The sequence below is a fragment of the Protopterus annectens genome, chromosome 2.part1, assembly GCF_019279795.1.
Source record: "Protopterus annectens isolate FY-2018-M chromosome 2.part1, PAN1.0, whole genome shotgun sequence".
NCBI lineage: Eukaryota > Metazoa > Chordata > Ceratodontiformes > Protopteridae > Protopterus > Protopterus annectens.
The window spans coordinates 949,449,365-949,471,128 of NC_056729.1; the positions used below are offsets into that span (position 1 = coordinate 949,449,365).

General features: G+C 35.8%; 1 protein-coding gene across 1 annotated transcript in view; it reads left to right on the forward strand.

Moving 5' to 3' along the window:
• LOC122794924 (probable ATP-dependent RNA helicase DDX60) overlaps nt 1-21,764 on the forward strand; it is a 3,096,781-nt gene that overhangs the window by 2,085,343 nt on the left and 989,674 nt on the right. The window contains exon 27 of the mRNA XM_044063517.1: nt 6,009-6,049. Within this exon, the coding sequence (XP_043919452.1) occupies nt 6,009-6,049 (41 nt within the window). The remainder of the gene's footprint in view (nt 1-6,008; nt 6,050-21,764) is intronic.

Consider the following 21,764-nt stretch of genomic DNA (forward strand, 5'->3'; position numbering starts at 1 on the left):
ATTTAACCTTTGATTTTTGCAGTTTTATTACCTCATCTGAATATCTGTTTAAAGCTTCTTCCTTTTTTTCCAGCCTTTTGTTATTTGAGTTGATAAACTCCTTCAGTGTTTTGTTTATTTTAATTAGGTCTGAGTATATTTGATTTATTTTTTCCTCTAGGTTAGTAGAAGTCATGACTTGCACCAAAGCTGGAGCTTGCACTGCTTTTTGTTGAACAGCTGCAGTATTCTTGCCAGTCAGTGTTTTTTCTTAACCATTTGTGATTGATTTTCTTTCAGGTTCTCTGAATTTCTTTTTTGGTGGTATCCAGGCAATGCACTTACTAGCCAGTTACCGAAAAGACAAATTCACTAGTTCTCTTTGCTTATTTTCTGTTATCACACTGGGAAGGCTGAAATTAAGCTATTGCTCAGTGTGCAGCCATCTTGGAAGTCCTGCCAGGTATTTTGTTTTAGCAAAAAATCAGTGTGCTTTAATTGCGCACCCAATCTTCCTTTAATTAAATCTGAAGTTCCTTCTATACTGTATCTATATGACCATTTTGTTGTTAGGTCATAGTTTCTAGACGTTCATACTGCTTGTTGTCGTTGTTCTATTGTACATGATCTTTTATCCATACTGTGTATTTGTAAGGATAATTCTTGCATGGATGACAATATCTTCTGGAAATCCTTTGTAGAGATGGTCTGTTGCCCAGTAGTTCTAGAAATTGACATCCTTCAAGTGGTCTGTTGATATGTATTCTGACAGAACTTTTTTTAAATTATCGATATTTGACTAATATAATCTGATCCTGAGACAAAACACCCAATTTTCTTTACTTCTAATATTGACTTGATAGTAAACTTCTGTAAAGAACATTCTAGTACAGCAGAGCAATTAAAATTTGCTACCCTCAAGCCACCATCTTGGCCACACCCCTTTCAAACTTTTTTTGAAAGAAACTCCATCCTTTTTTACAGCCTTATGTAGTTTGTCTGTTTCCACATGGTACGCTATATTACCCTAAGCAGATTATCAACCCCCCTTATTCACTTTTTTTTATCCTGTGTTCTTGTGTCTGCCAGCCTCTGTGAAAAAAAGATTGCAACCGCCTTCTTCCCATACTCCTCATGTGATAAGCCACTGCTTTGGGAAAGAACCTTACTTCTAGTTTACCAGTCCCCCTAATTGTGAGTTTTGTTTCTTGCAACAAACTAACATCATTTTGTTCCCTGTTGAACTGCTTACAGTCCTGCTCCTTGTTATAGGATTAAAGAAGTTTCTATTTGTCATAAATCCCAAGCCTTTTTACTCTTATCTTCTATCCCTTTCTCTTCCTCCCCTAGTCTAGATGTTTCTCCCACATGATTGGATAGTCCTTTCCCCTACACTCAGAAAGCATCAACTAATAGAGACTGCCTGCTCTTCCATGATCCTGCTCATTTATACTCCTCCAATCCTCTTTATCTGTCTCATCATCTTTCCTTCCTATAGAGTAATGGCTGTCTTCTTCCACTGAAGTTGTTCTGCTTGAGCTCTTCTTTTGCTTCTCTAATCTCTGTCTTCTTTCTTTTGCCTATGACCTAATGAGTGACCCTCATACCCAGGGACTCATTAAAAGTTTTAGCACAAGCGGAAAAGGGCTTGTTCCCACAATTTGCCAATATGTGATTCAAAGACGTGTTAGTAACGAAGAGGCAAGACCTCATTTTCGGCTAATTGGCATGTCTTTGAATCTCATTTACTAACAAGATGTGAATGTTATTGCTGATCTGTACATTATTGTAGTGCGAGTGAGTGAGTGAGTGAGTGAGTGAGTGAGTGAGTGAGTGAGTGAGTGAGCTGGTGCAGGACCTTTGAAGTCATACCCTGGGCCACAATAGCAAGTGCAAATGTGCAATATGTATACATAGACAACTCAAAAACTTAGTAAAACAGATATGCATAGCACAAAGCAAATAAAATCATCATGGTATGTAAGTTTTCTCTGTTTAAATGAAAAACAGTAAAAGGCAGAGTATACAGTACCAATACACAGGTCTTTTGACTCAATGAAAGCCTGAAATTTTAAAGGCTTTCACAGGCTACTAATTAAATTTTTTTCAGTTTCATTCTGTCATATTTCTTAAGGAATATGTTGATTCAAACAGCGTTAATTTGTAGCAAGGTGGAAACAATGTAATTAATAATTAATTTTAAAAAAAAATCAAGGTAATTATAAACTTGGTGAGTATAACAAAAAATTGGCCCTGTCAGTAACTGGAATCCAGCTGGTATGCTGTATAATTAAGCATCAGATCTGTTGAGGTTTATTGACAAAGGTGCTTATCCACATTAAAGCCCATTTGAAGGAACAACAAAATATTTTGTAAGATGCTTTTGTAACCAAATGTCTGTAAGATAGTACCAGTACCTGTGGAATAATAAGCTGCTTTAAACTGAATGTCTGTCTGGAATTACTTTACTACCTGAAATCACTTTCCATAGATTTTTCATCCCATTTAGTTAAGAAATCTCTCAAACCTAGATTTACACATACCTACATTTAGAAAAGCCTACATTGTGAGCACCCTGTAAAATTGCTTGAACCATTTTCCCTTATAAAATTGTAATAAGTTCCAGTGTGAGATGTTTAATTTCTTCAGAAATCTTCTTCTTCTTTTTGCTTTTCCTGGTTAGGGGTCGCCACAGCAGAACTCCGGTCTGCTAATGATTGGCAGTAGATTTTTATGGTGCTGAGGTGCCAGCCCAATGCCTAACCTTCAACGAAGGCACGCCCATTCTACGCATGTCTTTTGAATGCCACTCAACTGCGGGGAGGAAATGCAGACTCCACACAGAAGGCGCTCCAGCCGAGAATCGAACGGGAGAACCTCTTGCTGTGAGGCAACAATGCTACAGCTGCACCACCGCGGCTTTATGCAAAATAAAAATAGTTCTGTACACTACCAGTCAGTGGCATGTTTGATTTTACCTTCCAAGTAAAACAAAATCTGTCCTAGAATCTTTCTTGTAGACTATCACCAGTTTATTTTCATAAAAGTATTTTTGGATTTATAAGAAGTAAAAAGCTATTCATTCTATACTTTATAGGTTCATAGGTTCATAGGTTGGTACTAGGCTATCGTCCCTAGGGCCTATACAAGCCTAGCCATAACAATTCCCTGGATATTTCTTCCCACAATATTTACTTCCCTGGACCCCTGTCTAGCAGGGCAACTGACATGATCCCTGGGGTGAATTTCCTATCTTCCATTCAATCATCAAGGTTCCTTTTGAAGAGGGCCAAGGAGGCGCTCTGCTTGACATGTATGGGCCATCTATTCCAGAGTATGGGGAGTCTCTGGGTCAGGAACCTATCCCTCCAGCATGTTTTGCTCATTGTGATGACAAGGTTTAGATCCCTGGAGCGTGTGGCTCTGCGGATTGGTATTTCTTTAAGTGGAGAATGTCCATCAGCTCAGGGTTTGACATGGCCTTGTATGTTAAGCAGAGATCGCCTCTGTGTAGACGATATGCCACAGAGTATAGCTGGAGTGTTTTTAGATGGTCAGCATATGGCATCTGCTTTAGGCCTGTGATTCTTTTAGTGAGGTATTTCTGTGGCCTTTCCAGCTGTTGCAGATGTCTTGTGAGATACATACCAAATGGGGCATTATACTCTATAATGGGTCTAATGAGGGATGAGTACAGTGGGACAATGACCTCCTTTTTTCTGGATGAAAAGCCCTTAGTGATGAAGTGTGCCACATAGAAGGATTTCCTGACTGTTGTGGCGATGTGGTTATCGAAGGTGAGACCACTGTCCACCTGTGTCCCTAAGTCTCTCATCACACTTTCGATGTTTAATGTACTGCCACCTATGTGGTAATTTATGGATACATGTTTTTTTCCAAAGGGGATAACTATACATTTCTTGGCATTCCATGGTGGAACTCCTATCACTGTGCATTGTACAGTATTTCATTTAAAAACTTCTCCAAAGCCAACTTCATGCTACTGAAGACAGAAGTGACAAACTTCATAACATCCATGCAGACGGGATATCGGAACATATGTTCTTTTAATTAGACTTCCTTTTGAGTATTGTTATTGTTATTTTGGTATGTTTGTTGTGACATGCACTTTTATTTGTTGGTAGATGTTTACAATTTTTAGAAGTTAATGGTATGTGATAGTACAGTATTGTATGGTATTTTGTGGTATGGCATGGTATGGTGGAACTCCTATCACTGTGTATTGTACAGTATTTTGTGTCATGGCATGGCATAGTGTGGTGGAACTCTCATCACTGTACCTCATAGAAGTTTATGCAGCAACATCATATTAAAGTTATGTTGCACATTTAGTCATGGAAAATCAGCCTTCAATGAAGCAGTCTGCTAATAATGTATGAGTCCTGAATAAATATATAATCAGATTTAGCGTTTCTAGTCTGCTTGAAAAAGACATGAAATTATTATCTAAAAACTCTATTTTTCATGTCTATGTCTCCTGCTCAAGGCCTAAGTAGAGTAATTTTGTTAAATGGTTAGGTAAGCATTTCATTTTTCAGTTTTGTTACTCATTCTGCCTTTCTTTGTCCAGAAAATGAAATAAAACGTTTTGCTTTCCCCTTATATTCTCTGCTGTGTGTTTGATTTAGTTATAATTTTCATATTTTTATAACATTACATACCAGTTGCTGTTTTCCCAGGTGAAACTTTATTCTTCCATTTTTAGTTCTATGAATATCAGTGATGTTTTCCTGCCTTCTTGGCATTTGCTTCTATAAACATAAGCCCTCTTCTTTATGCTGACATGCATAAGAATATAAAGGATTATGAGTGGGTCACAGATCATGACTGGGTTATTATGAGTTCGAGACATGAATGCCAAGAAATTCACCTAGAACGCAAAGCTTGAGAGTTGAATCTTGGCATCCATTTTGAGAACACATAATAGCTTATGATTGGAGACTTGATCATAATTCTTTGTAGTGCATGGAGTTTTATCTGCTCTGTGTACTACTAGTTACAGGAAAAAACAAATATCTAAAAAATGCAATGTGTTGTGCAGCCTTTCAGGGCTGTAAAGCACTTATTGAGAGCTGTCTGAAAGATAGTGTAAGACATTCTGTTATGTTACAAAAAGTCAGGGACACATTACCAGCACAGATAACAGGCATAAACAAATTTGTTTTTCATTATTCCGCTGTTGTTTGCTGGTCAGTACTGGCAGGTTTAACTGCCTAATGCAATATCCGATCTTAACAAGTGAAGCAGGGGTGCTAACATTTGTTAAGATGGGGTCTTGCTCTCTAGAAGCATATAACTGATTTGTTTTTTTCTGGATATCGGAACATAATCACCATGCTCCATGCACTACATACATTATTTTCTACACATTCTGATGACTTTTTTTAACTTTCACTTGCCAACCACACATCTCTGTCAACTTGTCTCAAATGCATATTTTCATATTCTGCAGAATCGTCTCAACAGAATCTTAAGGCCTTTGCCAGGCTATTCTTATAATGAATCACAATGAAGTAAGCCTACTTCTTCATCGTAGCTCTGAGTCTAATGCCTGTAATCAATATTTCTGAACACTAGGCACAAGAACAGGTCTTGAAAGAGGTAAAAATGTTCAATATTGCATTGAAGAAACAATGTCAAGAGGACTAGGAGTAGTAGATGCATAACTGTGAAGACTTAGTGAACTGATTCTCAATCACATGGTTGTTCTGAGGCATTTCGTCAATCCCAGTCACTAGTTCTTTCAGTAATGCATGTAGTGCATGGAGTGTGGTGATTGCACTCAGATATCTGGAAAATAAGTCACATAAATGCTTCTGTGTAGTTAGAAAAACAAACAGTAATACAAGAATATCACCTTGAAAAAAAAATAAATGCAATCAATTAACTATTGCACAATATTTTTCTTGAACTTTGGTCATGAAAAAAACAATAGCTAGTTATGGTAAATGTAGCAACTGATCAGTTAACTTTTATTTTGTGTGACAGTTTTAATTATTATTTTTCAGACATTAAATGAGGTGCTTAAAAGGACACATCTGCAAACCAGGTAAGAACATTTCACAGTTAGCATTTGCATTTTGTTTTCTTATTAGAATCCAAGCCTTGTTGTAATTTGACTTTTAATTTGCCAGTTTGTCATTAATGCAGGGCCCTCCTCCTCCACAGGAGTCATGGGTTTGTAAATTGTAGTTAAAGGAGCACTACAGACAACCGATGAAAAAACATATATTCTTTATTTGCCGTGAATTACTGCACCTCTCAAAGCTGCTTGCAGCAAAATAAGTACTCATTTCTAATTTTATTTTATTTTTTATCCATGTCTGTGGACATTGCAATTTCTTTGGAAAGCTAAATCTGTACCATAATGCACATATTGTAAGAATAAGTAGCCCTACCATTGTTGTCAGACTAGACTTCCATCCACTTAGAAGGAAACACCTGAAAAAACTGCAAAGTTTGAGAGACTGCAGATCATGTGTCACTGACTGTTCTCCCCTGAGTTTTACAAATGTTGTTCCTACTGATGTACTTACACATTCTCTGAAAGAAACTTGCAAAACTGTCAACAAATTACTGAGATAAAAAAAGACTTTTTGCAAAGAACATTTATGCAAGTTTCATTTCCTGGCCAAGTTACTCCTGCCATCTCCCCTCCATCAATGAGCTAGAGTCTCCAGCTTGGCTGGATTCAACTAATTAGTCAACTTTGCATGACAATGTACACCAACTAAATTGCAGCCTGGTGTGTCACTAAAACTGTTTACTTATATGTCTTCATTTCTGAATAGCATTTTCCAGGAATTATTAAAAAAAGCACATACACCAATCCAGAGTTTAGGCTAATCTATCCATTTCTTAAAATGTGCACAGCAAAATATTCTATTTGAATTGCATTCTGGCCATAGGTGTCATCAAATCTGAACAGAATCAGGGACAATTCCAGAAATAATCAGAGATAATTATGAACACCTTTACAGTAGTAGTACTAATAACCTTTGACATTAACAGAATAAGAGCAAGTAAATTAATACACATTTTCTGAAGTAAAAGAAGTCTAAAATTCTAAATTATTGTTATTATTTATTACACATAATTCACCACCTTTTCTCCAAAAATCATCAATTTTAGTAGGGATTAAGAGGGACACAGCTGACATCTGAGAGGTATTATTTCTGACTGCTCACGTGGTTATCTTTGCATAATTATTCTGTTATAGCATAACCTGAATTATGGTATTTAATGCCAAGTATTACATAACAATAAAACAGTTCTTGGTTTCTTCTTAACAATGACCTCCAAAGCTTGTGATATGGCCCAGTACTTTCTGTTATTATTGCTTTATGTGATTTGTCTTAGTTGTATACTTGTAGCATATCTCTCATCCTCTCAGCAGCAGACTGCTGGAGAAAGCTTTCAAATCAGATACTTTAGAAAATGGCAATGCTACTGATTTAGTAAGCTTACATGAATCAGCATTCATTTTTTTTGATTAAATGATTTTATTGATTTTACAAAATGAATGTAATTTCATAACTTTGCAATATATAACATAATTTACACAGGTTAACAACTATATATAGTCAGCAACTATAAAATCTAAACAACCAAACTATTTACAAAAATGTCTATGTTTAAAAGATGTTACACATTTTTACATTTAAAACTTCCTTCCATTAGATATTACAGCCACATCTCTCCATTATTTCATTCACTTTCTTCCATGAGTTGTAATAAGATGTGGTTCTTTCTGTTCTCATTCTAATGGTTCTCATTTCCATTCCTGATTCATTCAGTACAATGTTTCTGTATTCTTCAAATGTGGATGAAGTCTCACTTTTCCGATTTGTACTAATGATTTTGCATGCTATAGTCAGTAGTGTCCATAACAGTGAAAACTTCGTTCTAGCAACACACTGGGGTATGGGATCATTAAACAAAGTCAAAGATTTAGACAATTGGAAATTATCATTGAAAGTATTTGCGAGAAAAAGTTAACTTTATCCCCAAATGGTTTAAGTAAATGACAATCATAAAATATATGCCTCCAATCTGCTCTCAAGTTCCTTTTACAGCATCCTATATTTTGTTTAAACATTATTTCCATTCTATGTGGTGTTATAAAGGACCTATGAATACATTTCCATGTGAGTAGTTTCCATTGTAGTGAAAGGGATGTTTGCTGTGTGGAGAGAAGTATTAATTTCTTGTCATTGTCATTTGTCATTTGATTATTTATTGTTTTATAGTAGTCCCAAAGATTCTCTGTATGATATAATTTCATTTTCTTAATTATTTTATATATGCTTGATAAGTAACCTTTTACATGAGCAGCTTGTGTTGTTGAAAATACCAAGTGTTCTATAAATGTAGGTATGTTTTGTCTGATTGTTAATTGCTTTGTCGCTATTCTGTTTAAAATGTACTCTCTTATATCATTACCTAAATCAAAGTTGTTTCTCATTTGTTCCATTGTTAAAACTTTTCCAGAGTCTAGTAACTGATGCCAATAAGTCAGTTCATGCTTTCTAAGAGTCTTAATTATATCTATATCAAAAGCTTTTATGTTATTTTGCATGCATGCAATAGAATATAGCAAGAATGACCCAACTTTTATGTTGGGATTCCTATTTATAAGGGTTTTTTATCCTTTTAATATGTTTTTTATAAGTTTAGAACTTATATACTTCTGTTTGTTTTCTGTAAAATGTTATCTCATCATCTAAAGAAGATTATTTGATATCAACTCAATATATTGTGATGGTAATGTGAAACCTAATTTTAGCCATATCTTTTCATATATGTGTTTCCATCTGGCAGAATAAGCATTATTTACCCATAATGATATTGTTTTTATACTAGATGACAGTGCATATATTTCTGTATCTGGAAGACTGATTCCTCCTGCTTCCCAGTCATTTGAGTGATGATTTAGAGCTATTCTGGGTTTTTTGGGATATCATAAGAAGTTTAGCATTAGTTTATTAAATTGTTTTATGTAAGATTTAGGAGGTGGTATAGAAAAAGCTTGTATGAAGTATAATATTTTTGGAAAAATAATCATTTTAATTATATAATGTCTGTCCTCCATTGTACAAAGTATTTATACCATTTTTGAATGAGTGTTGTACAGTAGTTTATTGTTGTCTTATCTAGTTCATCTGTTAATATAAACCCTAAGTAGTTTATTTTATTGTCAGCAGCTATATATTTAGAAAAATCCTTATGTATGTATTTCTTATTAGAATTTATAATTATATCTGTGTCTTATTTTCATTAAATGTAAAGCCCGGGAGTTTCTAAAAGTGTTCAATTAAATTTAATAGAGATTTTAGAGAGGTGTTAACATCCTGTAAGGGTAACAAAATATCATCTGCAAACAACTGAACCTTCATTTGCAGACTATTGTCAGTTTGCATACCCTTAATATTCTTAGCCATTCGAATATAATTTGCAAAAGGTTTGATTACTAAGGCAAATAATAATGGAGATATGGGGCATCCCTGTTTTGTACCTTTAGTAATTTCTAAAGATTTAGAAAAGCATGATCCAGTCTTTATATATGCTAAGGATTTTTCATAAAGTGATTTAATAAATTTTGTGAACTTTTGAGAAAATCTACATTTTTCTAGAACTGCCCATAGATAATTCCAGTGGACACAATCAAATGCAATATTTATGTCAAAATTGACTATATTCATGTTATTTTTTGTATGATTAATGTAATCAATTAATGATATAATTCTTTTAATGTTATATGTATTTCTGTCTTTTATAAAGCCAGTTTGATTTTCATCTATTAATAATGGAAGTAGTTGTTTGTTCCTAGCTGCATGTATTGCCATAAACATTTTATAATCAACATTTAGTAAAGAAATAGGTCTGTAAGATGAACATTCCTTTGCATTTTTATCTGGTTTCATAACAGGTAATATTATTGTATATTTCCAAGAAGGAGAATATTTTTGATTTCCTTTACTAATGTAAATAAATACTTTTAATAGTAATGCCACCACTTCTTTGGTTAATAATTTGAAAATTTCTGAGACCATATGCCATGTGCTATGTTTGGCTTTACAATTTTAATTAGGGATCTAAGTTCAGTCATGGTTATTTGTTTGTCTGTTAATTTAATATGATCTTCTGTTAGTTTAGTTTTAATATGTTTTCTAAAGAAAGACTTTAATATGTTTTGAGTTTCAATTATTTCCTTTTGGGTATTAACTTTATGAAAGTATAATTTAAATGCTTCTAGTATCCCATGTAAGTCTGATACTTTCTTTGTGGTATCTGGAATGCAGGTTTCCTTTATTTGATTAGCTTTTATGATTTTTTTAGTTCTATTTGCTATTCTTTTCTGATTTCTGGGGTTCATCAAAAAGAACATAGTTTGATCTTCTCTAAATTTATCATTATCTTATGATGTAGTTTCTCTAAATATTTTTTATTCATCTCATCTAATTAACTTATTAAATTTATCCTTCCCTTCTGAGTGTCTAGCTTTAATGTACCAATTATTGCCTGGAATTCCAGTAAGTCTTTGTCCCATTGCCTTTTCATGTTTTTAAACCAAGTTAATGCTTTACCATATAAATATGACTTCAAAGAGCCCCAAATATATATCTCTGACATGCCTTCAGTAAGATTTATGTCTAAAAATGTTTGTATCTCTGTAACATAAAATTCCTTAAAGTCCTTTTAGTTTGTTATGTATGAAGGAATTCTAGTTACAGTTATTCTTTGTTTTGTATTTAAATCTAAATCAAAAGTAATTGCATTATGGTCTGACAATGGGCATGTGACTACTTTGACTTTATCCAGCTTTGTAGTTAGATATCTTGATATGTACACTCTATCTATTCTTGAATGTGTGTCATGTCGATGAGAGTAATGTGTAAAGAATAATGTATTAGGATCAGCATATTTATAATGTCTATGATATTAAAAGTTTCAGTAAAATCAGATAGCACCTTAGAAATTGTTTTTTGTGTGTTTCTAGCATCAGTGTCATCATTCATTATACAATTAAAGTCTCCCACTATGATTATTTCCCCTTTAGCATGGTGTAGAATGTCTTGTAAATGCTGCTTGACTACTTTGACATGTAATCCATGCATCTAATAAATGTGTACTAAAGTGTATATCTTTCCATTTATGGATATCATTACTAAACAGAACATCCTTGTTTTGTCATAATATGTATTTAAAAATGTTTGCATTAAGATTGAGTTTTTTCTTAAAACTGCTGCTCCTCTCTTCTTTTGTTTATAGTGCAAACTTACCAAAACGGCATAGTTATTTGTGTTTATTTATGTTTTCTTATATTAGGTCTGTTTCTTGCAAAAAAAAAAAATCTGTGCATTAAACATCTTCAAATATTTTAAAAGACTTCCCCTTTTACAGTTATTATTCAGATCATTTACAATAATGGAGATACATTTCATAGTTAAATTATTACCACACAAACTGTTAGTAATGTGTATGTGTTTTAACTAATAAACACATAGATTTAACTAAAGAGAATGACTCACTTTCATTTGATGTAGCAAAGTAGTTACAACTCATAGATACACAATAAAAAAGGAATTAAACAAAAAAAAACTTAAAGATTAAGACAAAAAACAAATGAATCTTCTTATGGGGAAGCAAACCCCAGCTTTGAATAGACTAGCCATTCAAGCATACCCTCTAACACCCCTCCAAGAATCATTTCTCAACCCAAGTATCTATACATTTTGTCTAACAGAACGAAGCTTGCTATGTCTTGTATTCTATTCACATAAGTTATTTTTCATAAAATTTGATTTTAAATCCAAGAAAAAACACTTAACATAACCATATTACTATATTAAGCATATTAATTTGATATTAAAATAATGCAAGTTATAACGACTTTTTGTGTTTGCTTATACAACAGTTGTCCATTAGTCAAATTCCTTTTGATAAGACTGAATTAATATTTGTCATTCAGATTAATCGAACTAATCAGCAAAACAGTTCAGATTTATATACATAACAAGGTTCCATCACTCTAGTTATACTCAGTGAAGCTCCTGTTATTATACTGTGTAGTAGCACAGTCTGCTTCACATTAAGCTCTTTATTTTATATGATCTAATTACAAAAATTTATTGTCTATTTTCATTTAAAGGAAATGTATAGTATCTTTTATAAGGTCACTAAATTACTTGTTAATACATCTCCCATTGCTTTTACTCTTATTCAAATTGTACAGTTTTGAGTGTTATTAGGTAAATATCCCTTTAAGAAGCTGAGAAATTCAAACCGCTCATTGTTAACCTTTAACCCGAGTGCTTACATCATGTCTGAGCCTTTTACTTTCATTTTCAAGCACTCACATGGTCTCAAAGGGATTTTCAACTTCTAAATATGCTAGTAATAGAAAAAACATCTTGGGAACAAGAAAACAGGCGTTTCAGCTTGCGATCTCAGTGGGAAGCCGAGAAACAAGTAAGTAAGCAATTTGAGTATTTCTAAACATGCCCCATGCTTGAAGAGTACTTGAGAGCTTTCCCCTCTTTCTAAATGACTGTTTGTAAAGGCCAGACATGTCTCTGTAGTTAAGTTTGCATTTACCTGAGACAAGTTTTATTTTAACTGTAATAAGCCTTTTTCCTTCCATATTAAAAGAAAGAAAAACATTTCTTTTCCTGTTTAAGCATGTACTAATCATTAAATCAGTTAAACCATGAAACATTCATAGACAAACATTTAAAGAACAGGCACATATCTTCTGTTTCTTAAAGCTTAGAACTTATTTAGAAATCTATATTTAAACTGTATGTTCAAATGTTTGTTTGTCTTTCGGCTTTTTCCCGGTAAGGGGTCGCCACAGCGGAACTCCGGTCCGCTAATGATTGGCAGTAGATTTTTACAAAACGCCGAGGTGCCAGCTCGACGCCCAACCTTCAACGAAGGCATGCCCATTTATGCACGCATGTCTTTCGAACGCTACCCAACCACAGGGAGGACATGCAGACTCCACACAGAAGGCACTCCCAAGCCAAGCCGAGAATCAAGCGGGAGAACCTCTTGCTGTGAGGTAACAATGCTACCGCTGTACCACCATGGAATAAGCTTGGCTTGAGAGTGCCTTCTGTGTGGAATCTGCATGTCCTCCCCGTGGTTCGGTACCGTTGGAAAGACATGTGTGCATAAATGGGTGTGCCTTCATTGAAGGTTGGGCGAATAAACATTTTAAATGCTGTAAATAACTCTATATGTCTGCACTACACAGAAAAACGTGCAGTATGTTGTGTTACTTAAAGGTTTTCATTTTCTTTAAACTTCTTTTTTGAAAGTAACTTGTCTGAGACTGTGACACTAAAACACTCTAACAGAAGGTATAATCAGATAAAGCATTTTTTTTGTTTCATATTTTATGCTATTATTTGCTATACTTTGAGAGATGTTAGTTTTATGCACATTTGCTCAATAATTACCAAGCTGTTAAGTTAGTAACCCAGAAAGTTTGCAAACAGGAAGAAAATGTTTTTATCTTTTTTCCTTATGGGATTGTAGTCTTTTAGTTAAAAGGTATTATTTTTGTTGTACATTTTAGGGAACTTTGTAGATTTGCCACCTGAATAAAGCGTGGTTCCCTTTAGATAACTTGTGTATGGTATAAACGGAAAAAAATATGTAAAATAATTATTTAAAAGTTACTTTCTATTTGGTCTCTTATTTATTTGCATTTATTTACCAGGATGGTCCAGCTGGGCCAGAAGTGCCCATTTTCAGTGGAGTTCCAGGGAGAAAAGCTCCATGTATAGGACACTTCACAAACAATACAGAATTTACATTAATAGTGACATGTAGTACATATTATTGGCAGCTTATACAGTTAATGAAAAAGTATATAAGTAATCATTCTAAATCAAAGATAGTATACAAGCAATACAAAGTATATACATGAGAACATTCCAAGATAGTAAACAAGCAGTACAGAGTATATACATGAGAGCATTCCATATGAGTAGTTTTCAGCTAGCAAAATTTAAATAGGATACATTCATGCAGTGGGTGTAAAGCAGATATAGAAATTAATTAGAGTCTATGTACTAAATTTTAATACATTTAGGAGATGTAATAGTTGAGCGATAGACTATATGAGTACTGTTGCAATAGGCTATATGAGTACTGTTGCAGGAACTGGCAGAGTCAGTGAATATTGTTGTAGATATAGAGATTCATAGATTCATAGATTAGTACTAAGCTAACTGCTCTTACGAGCCATTTTAAGCTTAGCCAGTTATCCCTTGTGAGACTCAAACCCTGCACTTTGTGTTTGTAAGGCAAACACCTTAACCATTAGGCCACCCTCCCTGGTGGTCATATGATATTAAGGTAGAATGCGAGAGTACCTGAATGTCTCATCTGGTTCTATAGTAGGTCTATAGGGGTTAGGGAGAGAAGGAAGTAGACAGGAGGGATCAATGGTGGGACAATAGGGGTAGTAGAAGAGGGAAGTGGACAGGATGGAGAGAATCCAGCGTAGTGGTGTGGGGGTGAGAATAGTTGTGATGGCTGAAGTTAGGTTATATAAGATGTGGAGTTAGGACATGTGCACAGCCACGATGAGGAGAGATGTTCTTTCAGGGATGTCTTGAAGAGGGTTACTGAGTGGGTGGATCTAAGTGTTGGGGGGGAGGGAGTTCCAGAGTTTTGCCATGGTAAAGGAGTAAAGCATCTGGCCAGCTGAGAGTTTGAGTTTTTCTACATTTATGAGCAGTTGATTGTTGGATCAGAGTAGTCTGTTAGGATGGTATATAGTAAGTATAGAAGATAGAGCAGGGCACATAGATGGATTAATAATGAGTTTATGAGCTGTGGTTAGTTGGATAAAAGTAAGATAGTTGGGGAGTTCAAGCCATTTTAGGTTGCATAATGATAAGCAGTGGTGGGATGAGTAGGAAGCATTAGTTACAAACTTAGCAATGTTGTTGTAGCATGAGTCTAGTTGGGACTTTAGAGAGGACTGAATGTTGGTGAGACTGGGGGCACCATATAAAAGAGATGGTAATAGAAAAGAAGAGGCAAGAGAAAGTTGGGCTGATGCTCTGAGTAGATGTTTGTGTCGGTAGAGAGTGATAAGCTTTTGATATGTTTTTTTTTGGCATTGGATTGGATGTGCAGGATGAATGTGAGGTTTTCGTCTATGATGACAACTAGGAGTTTTGTGCTGGGTAAAATGTTGGTGGTACCATTTAGGGATTGAATAGTGAAGTTCTCTTTTAGTAGGGGTATGGACTTTTTGGAGCAAAGATTACTAGTTTGATTTTGTTGGGGTTCAGAGCAAGATAATTATTAAGACATCCAGATTTCAGTGGTGCTAAGTGCGTTTTGGGTGAGTTGGTGTAGTTCTGATGAGTTGTTTGCAGTGCAGATGATAGTGGAGTCATCTGCATACTGGATGACTGAGCCTTGAGAGAGTGTGTTATGGAAGTTATTGATAAATAAGCTAAACAGAAGTGGGCATAAAATGGAGCCTTGAGGAACACCAGTGGTGGTGTTTAGGAAAGGGGAGTAAGAGTTTTGCCATTTAGTTGATTGTTGCCTGTTAGTGAGGTAATTAGAGAACCAGTTTAGAGTTTGAGGTGAGGTACCTATGTTAGAGAGATTTGTTAGAAGGAGAGAGTGGGATATAGTATCGAAAGCTTTAGAAAGATCAAGAAATAGTGAAGAAACAGTTTTACCAGCATCACAGTATCGGTTAACAGTGTTCATGAAGGATATGAGGGTAGTGGTGCTACTATGTCCTGGCCTAAATCCATGTTGGGTGGGGGAGAGGATGTGGTTGTGAGTCAGATGGTGAAGAAGTTGAGAATGAATACATTTTTCCAGAATCTTAGAGATGGGTGATCGTATAGTAATGGGGTGGAAATTGATGGTGTCTATGTTGGGGCCCCCTTCATGTAGAGGGAGGATATAAGCTTTTTTCCAGGTGATGGGCATATAGGATTCTTGGACAGATCTGTTGAGAAGTATGCTGATAGGGTAAGTGACTGAGATGGCTGAGATTTGTAGGTATTTGGTGGGTATATTATCAGGGGCAATAGTGCATGGTTCGAGTTTTAGAAGCAATTTTTTAATAATTGAACTGGGAGTAGGTGACAGAGTAAAGTTGGGAATAAGGGGTGTACAGGTGTTAGCTGTGAAAAGGTTTGTGGTGACAAGTTGGTCTTGGCAAAGGTAGCAGTTAGATTAGCTATATTATCTATGAAATAGGAGTTGAAGGTTGCAGCAATTTCAATGGGTGTTTTATTTGGGTCTGGGCAAGGATTATTACTAGATCCTGGGTTTAATAAAGAGTTGAGAGAGCTCCAGAATTTCTTTGGGTTTTACTTGTGTTGATTTTGTAGTGTAAGGTAGTGTTCTTTTTTGTTTTGTAGTACTAGCCGCTTAACATAGTTTCGTTGCTGTTTGTATTGGGTGAGGTCAGATTGGTTTTAGTTTTTTTGCCAGACTTTCCATGATTTGTCCCTGCATTTCATGAGATCCTTAGTGGATCTTGATAGCCAACTGTCATGGTTGGTCTTTACTATCTTTTATCTAAGGGGAGCGAGATTGTTTAGTTTGCTGCACAACCTTTGGTTAAAGCTAAATGGACAGAAGTGGGATTCATCTCTGGTAACCCCGTACTGATGTTTATTAATTGTTGTGGTACATTCACATTGTATAAAGGCCAGTCACTTATACTATTGGAGAGTGTACCAGCGGATGTGATCTTATTTGGGTCAGACACTAAAATCCAGTCTAAGAATGAACCATTAGTATTATTTTAATTAGGCCTGGTTATGGTATTAACTAGCTGGGTGAACTTATATAGATTGATATTGCAGCTAGAGTGTTGTGGGGATATGTATAGCCAGTTTATATTTACATCTCCCAGTATGATAGTCTCATTTTTATGTTAGTATGTGGGCATGCAAGGATTTCCTCAAGAACTGGGATGTTATTGCCTTGGGGAATATAAATGACTATCACACAGAGGTTTTTGCAATTATTCATTTTAAGGAAAGAAACTAGAAGTTCAGCAGTGGAGAACTGTGGGAAGGGTTTTGTATATGGGACAATAGTGAAGGTCATAGGATATATTATAGAGGTGCCTCCACTTTTTTTCAGGGTCTGTTGGCCTTAAGACAGGAGAAACCTGGGGGAAGGAATTCTTTGTCCTTAATTAGGGTTTTAACCATGTTTCAGTTGCAACAGTAATATCTGGTTTGTTGTGGGCTATCCATGCATGGAAGTCAGGTATTTTTTCTGATACTTTGTAGGTTAAGTGTAGTGAAGTTTACTGATTTATGGGAGTTGGGGGGTTGCATAGGAGAGGAGATGAGACCCGGGTTGGGATGTATATCCCTGTATAGCAATAGGTCTGTTACAGAATGTGGAAGAGTAGAATATTCTAGTTTCTATTTTACTTTGACTGGATAATTTAGAGAGACTATATTATTGTTAAGGTGTTGGTGTGTGGAGGATTTTTACTCTGACACATAATAATATGCTTGTGTTGTAAAGGCTGGCTGAAATTTGGGAGAAGGAAGCATTGTGTTCAGACTGTATGGGCAGCGAGGATAATGTTCAGGGGCAGAAGAGGTAGAAGAATGATGTAGAGAGGCAAAATGTAGTAGGATATTGAAATAGATTGATAAGTTAAGTAGAGTAATAATAGTGGAGGTGGACATTGTAGTATGAGATGTGGGAAACTAGAGTAGTGAGAATTAGTGTTCAATAGCAAGATGCAGTGGTGATGAAGAGGTTGTACTGATGGAGCAATGATGAGGTGAGTTACGGTGTTGGGAATGTGTGAGTTTAGTTGGAGGTGTGGCTAGTGGTGTAATGTGAGGGTAAGTGAAAGAGTTGTGGCTAGTGGTGTAATGTGGGGGGAAGTGAAAGAGGTGTGGCTAGTGGTGTAATGAATGGGGAATTGGAGGGAGATAATTGGGTGGTGGGGTGGGGGGAGGAGATAGACTAAGTATAAATGTAATTAATGTAGGGTGGGTGGGAATGGGGGTAGGGTAGGGGAGCGGAGTGAGCCTGAGAGCAGGTAGGGTGAATGGAGCAGATTGAAGCCAACTCCAGATTTGCTATCTGGAAAGAAAACTATCAGTAAGGTAGGAAATTTGGTGGGGGAGCAAATGGTCTATATTGGGCTTGCTTGTTAAAGGAGGATGGAGCTAACAGAAACAGGGAGAAGGTGCTACTGGTATAACAGTGGAAATTACAGTAAAGGCTGGAAGTATGCCTAGCTGGAGGGAGTGACTTAGGAATTCTAACATTGGGAGAGCAAGTGAAGTGTTCGCTAGAAGTGGAGGGGTGGCTTGGAATACTAAAGCTTCTCGGTGGTGTACTGCCCTTACAGAAATAACACAACATCAGAAGCAATTTAGTTCGAAATGAATTACACATACAGTGTAGAACTTTACAGAGCTGCATGGGTCCCATTGAGTTCATTCAGGTACGTGCAGAAGTTGTTTTTTTTGTTTTATTTAGTTTTTCACAGGATGGGAGGTATGCTAGTTTCAGCTGCTGGATCTAAGAGAGGGAAAAGAGAAGCCAAAGTTGGGGCTGTGCAGAATTTGCATAGGTTTTGGATTATATAACTGTAGAATAGCTATAGAAGGCTGCATGGGAAGAATCTGTGAATAGCAGGGGTGTGGGTGATGTCAGGAGAGTGTGAAGGTCTGGGAAAGCTGTGTGGAGGAGAGGAAGGAGAATGAGTGTGAATATTCACTTTAAGCTATTGGCAAAGAAATACGGCTACTATAGATTGTCATCACTGCAAACAGCACCATTATATCCTTAAGTAGAGTGATTTACAACCTACAAGTATATTTACAATTTACCTTTAAGTAGTGTGTTTTTCAACATATGACTGTCTATATAGCCAGGAAAACCATCCACAGTACTGCAGATTGAGTCTAGGAAAAGTTAGAGGCATGAGCGATCATTACTACAATGAGCTGTATAGCTAGAAAGTACTGTTAAGTATCATTCAGCTACACAGTGATGAGGGCTCCTAGTTGAGAGCCTTGCAAGGGGAATCACCTCCAGTGTTGGCAAGTCTGAGTGGTAGCCTGAAATAGCACTAGCTACCAGGGTATTTGTTCACAGGTTTTAATATACACTATGTGCAGTATTTCAGTGGCAACAAGCAGAAGCAAGTAAACACACTTTGCAAGATATCTCATAACAGTGCAGGTAAAGCAGGAAAACACACTTCACAAGTTAACAATAAAAATAGCCCATAATAGTTCTTGTTCTTTTTGTCTGCGTTTTCTTCCATTCATTCCTCTCTTCTTGACATTTTAAGGCAAAACCAGTCCAATCAATTTCTTCTGTTTGATTTAAAGTTTTGTTAGATGTTAAAAAAGACACATCTGCAACCACGGTGTCAAAAGCCTTTGCTCCATCAGAGAAAAATATTTTAAGTCTCGCAGGAAACCGTAAATGAACCTTAAATTGTCTCTTCTTCAATTCTTTTATTAAAGGTAAACATTCCTTTCTTTTAGAGTTAATCTCTGATGAGTAATCATTATCATATCATATTATATTATCTTGGTATTTTGACAGGAGAGTTTGACCACACAGTTTCTAGTACCAGTTCCTTGTCCTGAGAAGATATAAAACTTACTATTATTGGTCTTCAACTTTTATTTGCTTTGCTAGAAGATGAAAGAACTGCCAGTGACCTATGGTCTCTTACAATTCCGTAAGAAAAAGACTCAGGTAAATTTAGAACATTTGGAAGCCAGGATCTGAGGAAATTTACGATATTGTCTCCTTCAGTCTTTCCCGGTAGTCCATAAATACGCAAGTTGTTTCTCCTTGACCTATCTTCCAAGTTATCTAATTTTTTTGTTAGAAAACTATTTTGTTTTGAGACAGACTAAAGTTAATGTTCTTATTCCAAGAGTCTGCCTTCCATGTCATTTAATGCTTCTTCTATGTCAGCAATGTGAGTCTTATGTTGCATTATTAATTCTTGTAACTGCTCCATTTGTTTTGTGTATTTTTTTTTAGAGAGTCAAGTTTTTTGTCCATTTTGTCAGACTTCAAAGATAAATCCTGCATGGTAGATAATAAAGTTTGTAGTTCCCTCTTCATTGTCTGGTGAAGTGTTCTTTTGATAACTCATTCCTTGAAGAAATCTGTGGCATTTCTGCTTGAATTTTGACAGAAAAATCATAAAATTTAAATAAAATAATCCAGTATAAACTTCTAAAGGCTATATTAGTTTTGAAAATTTTCTGTTAGAAATATAACTTAGATAAGAGAGCTGAGAAAAAGTGTGGTCAACCTGTCGGCATCCTGGCCACACCCTAGCATCCATTTTCTGAAGAAAAAACTCTTTAATTGCAATGAATGTCATTATTTGTTCATGCAAATCTAATATCTTTGCCAAAAAGCTTTATGGATTGTAGTATGTTAGAGCAAAAGTGTAAGCCAAAATTAGTGATGCTCGTGGGGTACACTGATAAGCAATCCAACACTCCTACTCATTTGTACTCCACTGCAAAAACCTCATCTCAGACAGGCATGTAAATACTTCATAACACACACGAATTCAAATAGTACCTGCAGCTGTAGCAGTAATACCATAGTCCAAACAGGGCAACCAAACAATGTACTGACAAACACAGAGCAATGTAAATGTCTCAATCAAGCAATAATGAAATCACTAGGGACTACAGTCTTAATCTCTCCATTTCACAATCCATAACATTCATACCACACTTACAAATGCGCACTTCCACTAGCCACAAACATACAGCCATCCACACACACACATAACATACCAGTCAACTATCTCTCTGCAAAACACTGTTGTAATGGTGTGATTGGTGGATGCTAGCTCAGGGCTCCCATCCCTACCTATTGGAGCCAGTTCACTGCTCTTACAGAAGTGTTCCCCTCAGCAGGACAGCAAGCAGGTGTCAGTACAGATTTGCTCCATAGTTCTTTTACACACACACACACACACACACACACACACACACACACACACACACACACACACACACACACACACACACACAAAACAATGATACCTGGTTAATATAGGGACATCTGTTTGTTCGATGTCACTACCTGCTACCTATCATTCTGTCAATACTTGTCAGTCCACAGCTGCAAATCTTTCTATCCTTTACACTTTGACTAGTAAGCACACACACACACACACACACACACACACACACACACACACATAAAGGTGAAATAGTATAATTTTAAAAGGTTCTCCTGATTTGTCCCACTGTCCCCATTATTGTTGGCTTGGTATGGAATTCTTAAACAAAAGAAGATAGGATGTATGAATACATGATGTTAGTAAATATTATACTTTAATTGCTGCAATGTGGATAGTCACTCTACTATAGACATTATATTGCTCATTAACTGCATGCACTCAAAATCAAAATGAAAGTGTTTGCGATAACTACATCTGTGTTGTGTTTTGCATCAGTGCCATGAAATAGTAAGTAGTCATTTATCTGTAGTAAAATAAGTCATTTACTTCTTCCGTATTACATCCAACACCAGGGATTAAAAATTGTTCTGCAGTAATGTTCCCATTAGAAACTGCAGCCCTGCCGTTGTTAATCTGTCATGCCTTTTATAATAGTTTTTTTAGTTCTGTTTTTTTTTCTTTTTAGTGTATGTGTGTTGGGTGGGGAGTTGATGCGTTTTGCAATTCGATCTGCTGATTAGGATAACTGATGTAAAGTCAGATGACATTA